This window comes from Coffea arabica, chromosome 1c (genome assembly GCF_036785885.1).
Source record: "Coffea arabica cultivar ET-39 chromosome 1c, Coffea Arabica ET-39 HiFi, whole genome shotgun sequence".
NCBI lineage: Eukaryota > Viridiplantae > Streptophyta > Magnoliopsida > Gentianales > Rubiaceae > Coffea > Coffea arabica.
Genome location: NC_092310.1, coordinates 2,725,635 through 2,737,854, shown reverse-complemented (window position 1 = coordinate 2,737,854; position 12,220 = coordinate 2,725,635). Strand labels below are relative to the sequence as shown.

The 12,220-nt window shown below is 35.2% G+C and overlaps 1 protein-coding gene and 1 pseudogene across 1 annotated transcript; one reads left to right on the top strand and one right to left on the bottom strand.

The window, feature by feature from the left end:
* Positions 1-1,649: 1,649 nt before the first annotated feature.
* LOC113739417 (UDP-glycosyltransferase 74G1-like) lies at positions 1,650-4,550 on the bottom strand (annotated as a pseudogene).
* Positions 4,551-6,788: 2,238 nt separating this feature from the next.
* Positions 6,789-7,232, top strand: LOC113739320 (protein FAR1-RELATED SEQUENCE 5-like). Its single transcript, XM_027266568.1, has one exon. The coding sequence runs from the start codon at positions 6,789-6,791 to the stop codon at positions 7,230-7,232; it is 444 nt and encodes a 147-aa protein (XP_027122369.1).
* The last annotated feature ends 4,988 nt before the right edge of the window (positions 7,233-12,220 follow it).

Genomic DNA, 12,220 nt, shown 5'->3' with positions numbered 1-12,220 from the left:
TTTTATCAATCTAATCAGAGGTAAAGAATTCTAATCATCGTTCTTGATAGCCCTGCTGCATTACACACAGCTGAAACTGCTCTCGGAGTTTCAATATTATGATCAAGCATATTATAATTTTAATCAAAATTAAAAAAAAGCATATTATAATTTTAAATTTGTTGTATAAGTTGATTTTTTTTATCTATGTATCCGTGTCATGTTCTGATGTATTTGCTGTCATTCGTGCAAATACCAGAATGAAATTATCCCCTTTATAAAAAAATAAAAAATAAAAAAAGCAAGGCAATGTAAATAATTTGATTGTGTACATTTATGAATACATATTTTATAAAATCAATACATATGTCCTTTACGATGAATAGTTTAAACATAACCTCTCATTATTGTTTAATCAAAGGCTGACCGTTTCCCTACTGTTCCTGACAACCTTAAAAATAGAATGAAGGAAGAAGCACGGCTCTTCGGATTTTAAAATTGACCTAAGTTATTGCCCCAAAAAATAAAATAAAAGAAGTCATGTTTATTAATTTGTGGTCAGTATGTAAATAGTTTTATGTAACGAATCTTCTGTCTCACTTCTTGTGCCACTTTCTATCACATTTTTTTATTGTATTACTATTTTTTTTCATAAATATTATATTTTAGTTCATTTTATTTTATATGGATCCAATAACTATTAATTGAGTAATAACCAAAAACAACAGTTTGAAAAAATTAATATATAATAAAAAATTTTAAAAAATACATCAGAAAATTCATTAAAAAAATCTCATTTTTTATGCATTTTGATATTTTGAGTTTGTTAAATTTTGTATATTACTCAATTAATAGTTATTGGATCTTATTAGATTTTAAGGAAACAAAAAAGAACTAAAATATGATGTTTATAAATAAAAAATAATAATATAATAAAAAGTGAGACAGAAGATCCGTTATGATAATTTGATTGTGTACATGTATGAATGCAAATTTTAAAACATTAGCACTTCTGTCCTTATAACGAGTCAATTATGAATTAACCATAAGCTCTTTTTATTAATTAATCATAGACTGGCTGTCCTTTTCCCTACTGTTCCCAACGACCGAAAAAATAAAAAGACGGAAGGACATTCATAGTAGAAAAATTAAAGGACAACTCATGACGGTGATTAAATAATTGTGATTGTAAAGTACAACTCATGATGGGCAAGGTTCAATTTTAAATTGAAGTGATAAGATTGAATTTGGGAAAAAAATTTTAAAAGAAGGACAAAATTTGTTGTGCATGTATGTAATTTTAGTGTCTATATTTATTGTTTATTTTTTAAAAAGGACAAAATTTGTTGTACATGTATGTAATTTTAGTGTCTAAATTTATTATTTATTTTTTTAATATTTATATTTGTTCTGATAGTATACACATCGCGGGGTGTAATTGATACGGACAATTGCACAAGTCCCATATCTAGGAAGATGTATAACTTCATTTTTTTTTTTTTTGGGAGGTTAGTATTTCATGATTAAGCTTCCATAACTTTTATGAACCATCAATGCACATGATCTTGAGAACAGCTAGGTTGTGCAAAATTATTAGTTTGGCAAAATGGCAACAAAAAACAAAAAACAGCCAAAATGGCAACCAAAAAGGTCAATTTCAGTCACTCTTCCTAAATTTTTACATCTGAACTTCCCCCTTCTTCAAAAGCCTGTCTTGCCAAATCCTTCCACTTTTTCGCATTTTTCCTAATCTCTTGTCCAATCTCCCGCTCCATCACTATGCTTATGCATTGACCAATGACATCTCTTCTACCAATTCCATTTTCATCTGGCTGAGCTTTGATTCCCATTTTCCAAATGTCCATTGCAAACTTGGCATTTGTGCTTTGATCTGTCTATTGTGGCATTGCAATCATTGGAACTCCCAAACTTAAGGCTTCCAATGTTGAATTCCACCCGCAATGAGTTATAAAGCACCCTATAGATTTGTCGGCTAAAACTTCAAGCTGAGGACACCATGAGATTATTAACCCTTTGTCAAATGTTTCATCTACAAAATCTTTAGCTTCTTTGATTCTGATTCTCTAACCACCCACATAAAATGATAGTTGCTAGTTCTCAAGCCCCATGATAATTCATGCATCTGCTCAACATCAAGATCTTCCAAACTTCCAAATGCTACATAGACGACTGAACTAATTGACCTTTCATTTAGCCATGAAATGCAAGCATTAATCATTGGTTTAAAAAGATTGAGACCATATTGCTTGTCATCTTCAAGGCGCTTTTCTAAGTACATGGATGGAATAGTTGGTCCAATTGTCTTTACCAGTAGGATTTTTGCCATCCAACCATTCACCTAATTAAGCAATACAAAACAAATAAAATTCACAGTATTACAAACAAATTCTTTTTAGATTTTATTTGAGAAGGAGCTATCTTGGCATGTCATTAAGGACTTAGATTTGCCACGAGCCAGCCCATAATTTATGCAAGCAAAACTGAGATATATTCAAGTCCGCTTACCTCCTCCTCCAACCTGTAAAATGTGTTGAAGAAGATCCAGTCAGCTTCTTCAAATTTTTCCAATTGGTCATGTAAAACCAGCTTAGAACTTGCTGGATATTGACCCGGATTAGACATGATAGGTTGCAATTTTATCATTTATTTTATTATTAATTCCTCCTATTACCTGACTTGATGTGGATTAATTGCGGGATTCTACTCACTTTTAGTACTTTGCATTTATTTCAGGGAGTAGAACGAAAATATGCTAACAAGTGCCAATTTAATAAGAAAAGAGTCCAAATAACAGAGCTTAGTCCAGGGGCATTTTTAGAAAAGAAGATGTTACGCCCATTTTGGTAAATTCTGCGAAGGAAGGACGGCTGAAGGGTTTTTCTTCTTGCTGGTAGGAGCCGCCGCACATCTGAGGGAAGCAGGGGATAAAAACCAAAAATATTGCAGAGGACAGGGGGCTATCTTGCTTCCTTAGTTTTTCGTCTTTTAGCTTAGCCTTACTTTTTCACTTTTTCTTCTTAACTGGTGGTAGTTATTCTCCACGGAGGTGAGGAGAAACAATAGAGTAGCTTGGACTTTTCCTTTCGTCTTTTGTGGCTGCCCCTGCACATGCCAGGAGCTTTTCACCAATTAGGCGAATTGAGTTTTTCCTAGTTTTGAAGTACAATGGCCGCAGTTATTCCTTCCATTTTGCGTGGATTTTGTTCATCAATTATGAACTAATTTTCTCACTCTAATCAAAGGACAACGAATGCTTTGAGTCGCCTAAAATTGTGAGATCGATTTAATTTTATTTTTTTCTTTTATTTATTGATATTCGCATATTCCCTGGTTACAGTGCTTATGATTGTTTAATTAATTGATTGTCTTGGATCCGGATAATTAGTTAATTTGATAATCTATTGTCAATTGGAACGTTAAATCCGTAATTGTTTAATTGTCTCAAAATAGTGATAACTTGCATGATTAGATTTGTGTCAGGGGGATACGCGGGCTAATCTAAAATAACCCTGGTAGTGCGTTATTTGGTTAGAATAGGGCTCCTCTAATACGTAAAGAAATTGGAGAATTAAATCTTACGGGCGTACCTAAGATTATTTCTCAATTAGAGTAGTGATTAACGGGTGTACCTTAATCACCGACACAGTAAGGAGGGGTTGACTGTCATCGCTTGTTTGGCAGTTATAACTTATTTATTGGTAAATAATTGGAATTGCCTTTGCTTATCGATGATCAATTAGGTGAGCCATTGCTGAAATTATTCCTTGGCTAGATCCTTAATTATCACTCATTTGATTTTAGTAAATTGCTATTTAATTTCTAGTTGGCTATTTTATTTTTATTATTTTACTTTTAGTTGAATTGCTTAAATTGTCACCCCTGATATAAAAATACCCCCTTGTCACTGTGAATTTGGAAAGAAGCAATTACACCCAGTCCCTGTGGATTCGACCCTGCTTACCACTATCTACAGAAATTATTTTTAGTTTGAGCAGGTTTTTATTATTGCACAGGCTGACAACCTGTCAAGACACAAAAGAGGGCAGATCTGAAGCTAGAAGTGGTGGCAAACCAGGAATGTCCACTTCACTCTCCTCTAGAGGAAGTTTCAAAAGCCCTTTGTGGACATGGTAGTAGATGCTATTGACAGCACAAGATTGAGTGAAGAGCACACCCGCACGTACGCCAAGATCCTTGGCTACATCTAGACACCAAGGCAAGAGTGAATCATAAATGATACAATCGACAGGACAGCCCAAATCCTGAAGCTTCAAGATTAGCTCAGTCAAAGTTTCTGAGCCAACCTTTTGAAATTTAGGAAAGTGTATTTCCGGTACAATTCCATTTGCTCCCTCATCATATCCATCAGATATGGTTTCCACTGAGATAGAACCTGAGACTTCATTGAGTGTTTTAAACAAGAAATTGGTTGTAACGATGGTGATTTTGGTGCCCTCCTGTTGCAAACGCTTAGCAAATTGGAGCATTGGGTTTATGTGACTTTGGATGGGGAATGGCAATATCAAGCAATGAGCTCTGTAAGTTTCCATTAATTGCTATGACCAAGAGACTCTTGAGTATGGACTGCTTTGTGAGCTCGCGGGGTTGTACTTGTACCTTGTATGAGTGGATCAAGAAAATGTAAAGAAAACAAAAGAAAACACAACTGGTAAGTGGTATTGTCCATCGTTATGGGGCCAACGGAGTGTTGGTTAAGTTTGTTCACCAAAAACAAAATTCTAGATTATTTGGAAAATTTTATAGAACAACACTGTCCAATGCATTTTGTAATGCTGTTGCATGTGAGATGTAATCTTTCATGTGAGATGTAAAGGTGATTAAAAAAAAGTAAAATTATTGGAGCAAAATTAAACTTTTCATTTACTGATCAACTATGAAAGCTTCACAAAGGAGGGAGAATCCTTGTATCTACATTCACTACGTTATTCTATACATTTTACTTGTCAAAAAAAGATTAGTGAGAAAAACAAAGCGAGTAGTACTTATCAAAGAAAACGGCTATGCTCTATACCCAATTCTATTGCCAGTTCCCAGTTCCCTTTAGTGCGTAGAATCTTACTCCAAGAAGCATCAACTAGCTGCATGGTGTTAATCACCGCAGCAACCACACCCAGAGTAGATGATCTCAAATGCTGGAAAAGACACTTGTTTCTTGCCTGCCAAATAAAGTAGACTGCCATAGCAATTAGCAAAAGCGAGCCTTTTAACTCTGGTCAAAGCAGTTTGTGCTGCAATGACTACATCGCCACTGAACGGATTAGAGGCAGGAGCGGTCATCAGACCGACCGCTCCTGAACAGTCTCCTCACAAGCACAAACGTGAGGCGAGAAATGATCCACGTCAGGAAGCCTTAAGTAGAGGTAAAAAATGCTGGCGTAAAAAAAAAATTTGTAGCCCAAATAGTATCAGACGGAGCAAACGAAAGAGTTGAAATTTTTGAAAGTTGAAACTGAGGGAAGAGAACTTGAATTAACCACACAAAACAAAACTGAGGGAAGAGAGTAGGCTTCCTGCTGAAGGTAGCAATTGACAGAAAATTGGGTGAAGAGAGCTGGGGTATGGTGTTGCGTTAATAAGGAAGGAAGCAAACAGTGCAGTGAGAGTGTTGTATGCATTTTGAAGCTGTGTATGAGAGTGTTGTATCCATTTTGAATGTGTGCAAGGCAGGCAGCAAGGTAGAAGCAAACAAAGGAAATTCATCATCTCACGAACTTGGTTCAGTCGTGCAACTTAATAGCAGAAGAAATTGCGCTCTCCGAGTTCGGTGAAACATAAAGCATATTAACAGATCAAGGTAACGTGACTGAACCATATCAGCAACTGTGGCCAATCATTTGTCACCCAATGTACATCGGTTAAATGAAGGATGAAATTAGAGTCACTAAAAACATAATATTGGTTGTGAAGAATAGTGAAGTTGTACCGTATGTGTGTGTGTGAGCATTCAGCTTTTTAGTGATGGACTATAATGGGATAGTAGTTATCCGAAAACCCAGGGGTATGTAAGTAAAGTGTCGAGTGGAATTAGGGAAAGATGAGAGTAACAAAGTCACATTTAACAAGTGAATGAATGTACATCCTGTTGTAAATAAGTTACAGGTTATAGCCACCGCATTACAATTGGTATGAATCATTATGCATCTAGTAGTTGGTCTATGCTCATCACGCAATCTTAGTTTGCCCCTCTCCGGACCATGCAGTGTGTATAAAATGGAGGTATAGAGTTGAATGAGGTGAAGTAGAGGAAAAAAGGCAAATAGATGTGAATAATAAATGGGTGTACCTGGTATTGTAAATAAATTACATGATATAAGAAATATATTACAATGAGTAGAAAATGCTTGTTTGGCCCTCAAAATGTAGAAATAGTAGAAAATGCAGAGTTGGTTTAGGCGGTTGTCATTAACGAATGACATAAGGTCCAGTGAGGTAAGGAACCTAGAACGTAAATATAATCACTAGAGTGGATGTACCTACAGTTAAAATAGACTTACATAGTGTGACCAACACATTACAGTCCATATTACTTAGTGTACATGGAGTTGTATTTGTACATAAATAATGTCGTTGTCTTAGAGTAAAAGTAAAGTGATGTGAATCATTAATCATATTGATAAACATAATAATAGGATTTGGTATACGAGTAATGTGTGATTCATAACACATTATGAGTGGTAATATATATTTATGTTGTCATTTATGTACATACTATTCATGAAATGTTGCAAATTAGGGTGTTTGATGCATAATTGGTAAGAGCAAAAGTAATGGATTGCAACAAATTAGCAGAAGATGAGATCACTGAGTTAGGAATGGAGTTCAATAGTGAAAAGGATGCGTACAAGTTTTACAACAAATATGCCTTTCAAATGGATTTTAGTGTACGCAAAGACTATCTAAATAAATACAAAGACAACGTGACCACGTCTAGGAGATATAGATGTTGCAAGGAAGGTGTGAAGCGCAAGTACGAAGGTGATGTGATGCCAAAGAGGACACGAGCGCTGACGAAAATAGGGTGTGGAGATAAAATGGTTATCGTGTTGCTTAGAAGGACAATGAAGTACCGTGTGCATGACCTTGTCTTAAAGCATAACCGTGAGTTGGACATTGCTCAATGTTCGCACATGATGCTATCACAAAGAAAAGCGAGTGAGACTCAAGGATTCCAAACTAAAATAAGCGAGAATACTGGGCTTTCATTGAAATGAGCTTATGGGAAAAGAGGCAGGTGGAATGGGTAATGCGGGATATACTCGGAATGATTTTAAATAATATCTTCAAACGAGATGGGAAAAGAGCTTGAAATATGGAGAAGCAGGTAGCATGCTGAATTATTTTCAAAAGCAAATACTCAAGAATTTATCCTTTTTTCATGCCGTACAGCTAGACTGTGAAGAGCAGATAACAAATATCTTTTGGACTGATGCAGGAATGTTAATTGACTACAACTTTTTTGGAGACGTAGTCACATCCGACGCAACCTACAAAACAAATAAAGAATATCGACCACTTGGAGTATTTGTGAGTTTTAAAATTTTGAATTGCTTTGAAGTACATTATTAACGACATTATCTGCACATATTTACATTGTTAATTACATTGATTATGTCTATTTAAGCTTTTGAATTGCTCACAAATAAGTACCTATTATTTAAAGTATAATCTTCTGCTTAATTACTTTAATCACACGATAAAACTACATTAATTGGTTAATAACACTTAAACTAATCCATTCATAATCCTATACTTAGTGATATGGCCGATTTATTTAGTAACTAACTAATTTACCTAAGTAGAAACATGCTAATTTAACTACTCGCATGTCCAATTAAAATACTTAGTACTACATTATTTGGCTAATTATTTATATTACTTTTTGATTAATACTACATTATTTGGCTAATTATTTATAATGTTAATCTAACAACACTAATATAATACATACAATCAATACAATAAAGTATTTTAGTATAGCAATAGTTAAACACAAAACGAAAATAAGCATTAAAGCACAAGCGCCTACATAAAGTAATTGATAATTATGAATGATAACTATCAAATATAATCACATAAATAAAGTGTTCACAACCAAATAATTTAAAATTTAATGATGTATTTCACTTGATTATTGTTTGCTGAACTGGCTCGTCGAGACATCAAAGCACGGCGATGGTGTCTACAATGACTGTCTTTTTCGGGGCTTGCAAACATGGCTGCCTGAAACAGTCGCCGGGAAACCAACACTGAAGGTTATGTTAATTACAACAATCGCTGCGGGTTTAGAGAGTGGGGGGAGGAGAAACCTGATAGGCTGATCAAACGAAAACTTGAGTTTAGAGAGAGAAAGGGGAGATGAGAAATGAGTTTGGCAAATGAACAAAGTAACTAGGACGCAATGATCGATTTTTTTTCAAAACAACGATATTCTAAGGAATTGCCCCTTCTCCAGGATGGTCAAATTGTTGAAATTTGGAATATAGATTGAAAATGACAATGTGCCTTCATGCAAAAAATAAGATCAAATTAAGGATAAGTTCATTTATCTTAAAAACTTCAAGAAAATCTCTAAAATGAAGCGAACTAAACACAAAAAAGAAAAGGAAAAACACACTCTCAGACTCAAGTGAGAGAAATAAAGGGATTGCTTTTTTTGCGGCTCACTAATAAATTTTGTCAAACGTCCTTTATGATCAAAGTTAAAAATCTCAAAGACTAATTTTATTTAAAACTTTAGAGACCACGTTGGTATATTACTCGTACTTTGGGACTAAAAGTGCTTTATTCCCTATCTTTCACAAAGAGGCAGTATGTGCGTAAGGAATCACAGAGACATGCATAGCAGAAAATTTAAAAATTTTGATTCCTTTAATAAATCGATCTTTGATTAAATCCACATCATGTAGAATTGTTTAAGAAGATTACTTCAATCCACAGAAATCTTCTTGAATCTGTGGAGATTTGATGCAGATGGTTGTAGACACCAAATTTTTCTTAATTTTAAGTATAGTATTTCATTTTTCACTTAAATTTCTTGAATAATTATTTTAATTTTGTTTTGTAGGTTTGTGCAAAAAGAGAAAAATAAAAAAAAGGATACTCAAAATTGGAAATTTTTAGTAGAAGTTTTTTCTTGTGTTTCAAAACTCAAACAAAATCCATGCAAAAATCTACCCAAAATCCATGCAAAAACCCAACCCAAGTCAAGACGCAAAAGCCTGAAAAGTAGGCTTCAAAAAAAAAAAAAAGGCCTATTGACCCATTTCTTTCTACCTTAAAAAAAATGCTGCCTTACGCGCGCATGTATCCACAGGTGCATTTCTTCTTCAATTTTCCAGTAACGACGCAGCAGTACAAGAAGGAAAATAGCTGGATTTTTTTTTAAACAATTCAGATTCATTTTTGCTTCCTATTTCTTTCCCCCCAAGATTAGTTCGTACCTAGATGCCTTACCATAAAAAATTTATCAAGAAAATAGCTGGCAAAATGGATCGAAGGAAACAAATATTGCCACAAAACTTGGTTTCATCTCAACCATAATTCCTAGGGTTTTAGCTCGTTGGTTTCATTTAAAAGGCTGAAAAGTGGGTCTTTAGGGTTGAGGAAAAGGGTTAGGAAAATCGGCAAAAGCAAGAAAAGGCAGAAAAAGAAAAGAAACGGGAAGACAAATTTTTTTTTCCAGAAGAAAGCTGTGAATAAGGTTGATGAATCAACCCTGTTCCTCACCTAAATCTGACTTCGATAGTAGTCCTTTAAGAGAGAACGTTGTTTCTACACAACCTAGGATCCTCGGGAAACAACTTTCATTTGAAAATTTTTAGAGAAAACGTCTCCAAGTCCTTCAAATCAAGGTTCAAATTTGCTGCTTCATTAACACTTGAATCTACATGACAGGACCTTGTTTGCTTCATTTCAAGAATTTGGGTGCATTTTCTTGAGACTCCTCATGTTTGTTTGACAGGTGCCGAACATGTGTAATAATAATAATAAAACCTAACTACCACGAAAAACAGTCAATAATTAATTCTAGGTACTGGAGTAGGGACTCTAAGTGTGCAATGAATTACTTGATTCACCATGTTCCCGAAGAGTTTGCTAACTAGTAGACAGTGGCAAGTAGGGTCGTCTTCTCAGGGACTGGGGAGAAATTTGTTTCCTTTCGAGTCAAGACAAATTAGGGGTTTTAGGATTAAATGCTAATGAATGGATAACTAAATAAATCAAATGCGAAAAATAATTAATTGACAAAAATAATTGGGAAAACTCTAGCCAAGGGTACACTTCAAAAATGGTTCATGCACTAATCATCGATTCACATATAATTCCAACATTTATTAATAGATTGATTATAGCTGTCATACACGCGATAAACAATCAGTCTCTCCTTACTTTTTCGATAGTCAAGGCACGACCGTTAACTATTTCTCTAACCCAAAAACAATCCTAGGTACGACCGTATGATTTAATTTCTAGATTGCACTAAGATTTAGAAAAGTCCAATCCTAACTAACAAACACGCTTCGAGGGTTTGTTTAAGTTAGATCGTATGTTTCCCTGACATAAATTCAATTATGCTAGTTGCTACCGGGACAGAGGTAATCGAATAATTACGGATCCAACTACCCATAATTAGCAAAATAGCCCATGTGAATAATTAAATATTGCGCGCTATTCAATAATACACAATAGCTATATCAATTAAAAGCAGAAAACATATAAATACCAATAAATGAATGAAACAATTAAAATAATTTAGATCTCACAGTAATTACCGAACCAAATCTTCAGTTGTTCCCTTGACTAGAATTAAGGAGTTAGTTCTCCATCAATGGAGAACAAGCCATGCGTAGAGAATTGGAAAAAGTTGTCGAATTTGCTCTTTCAATTTCGGTCAACAGAGAAAGGAAAGAACAAGAAAAATTGTTGCTTTCTATTGTTTTTCCTACAAAATCATACGAGAGAGTTTGATGCTCTTTGTCAATTCGGTCAAAACCAAAGGAAAAAGCAAATCTCACAAGTCAACAATGGTGGCCAATTCATCTGTTTTCTCCCAAAGTAAGAAAAGTCAAAGACAAACCTAAAGAAAGTACGAGTTCCTCCAAAGTGAGAGTTTCTCTCTCTAGATAAGAGCGCGAGTCTCTCAATCTTGAGAGTTTCAAACTTTTTCAAAATCCTTCAAAATTTCCGCAAACACACACATACAATCCCAAGATCTAGACAATCCCCACATTTTAGTGCTGAGAATAAGTTAAGATGAGTGAACTTTTTAGAGTGCAACAGCAAAGTAGTGATTCGTGAGATAATCTTGTCCCCCAGCTAGTGGAAAGCTCACGCCTCAGTGTTAGCTACTTTGTCGGATTTCTGCATGCAGAAGTGATCTTAGTTTGTCTGGTCCGAGGAAACAGACTCCATGGAAGACGTAAGTGCGCTAGCAGGTAACTTCATAGCCATTAATCCCACAGTCCTCATTTGCGGTTTTCATTTCTGTTAAAGGTTCTGGGATCTTGCCCCAGTCAACCTTTTTGTTTTTTTTCTCTTTTATTATAAAAAGGAAAAATCTTAAAAAAATAGGGGGACAAAAGTGTTTTTCTCCTTAAATATTTGGAAATTTTTCAAAAACTGGGAGGTAGGTTTTCTTCTGTGTTGAGTGTCTCGCCTGTCTGTTTTGGTCTCTTTTGCTTTTGGCCTTGGTTGACTTGTCCTGATCTCAGTAGTGACAGTAGGAGTTAACCTTAGAATCTGTATAGACCTTATGGCGGAAGAACCGGCAGATGCGATCAGCAAGTTTGCTCTCTCAGAGAAAGAACTGGAAGGTACAGACTTAGGATGCGAAGAGATAGATAGAGGTATACATGAATGCCAGTTAAGTCTAGTGGGGAGAATCAGAGGTGAGAAAGTGGTTAACTTTGTAGCAGTAAAGAACTTCGTGAACTCAACTTGGGGGTACCCAAGGAATCTGAGGATCATAGAACTGGGCCCAAATTTGTTTCAGTTTTATATTCCAAGCAGGGAGGACAGAGATAGGATTGTAGGAGGAGGACCTTGGGTCATGGACAACCAAATTCTGGTTATGAAACACTGGTTTGAAGGTATAGAGAATGATACAGCTGCCTTTGACCTAGCCCCTATATGGGTGCAAGTCTGGAATCTTCCTGTGCACTGGATAACAAAAGAAACGGGGAGGAAAATTGGTGCAGTG

Excerpts from the sequence above, each read along its gene's own strand:
- LOC113739320 (XM_027266568.1), top strand. The coding sequence starts at position 6,789 with ATGGATTGCAACAAATTAGCAGAAGATGAGATCACTGAGTTAGGAATG.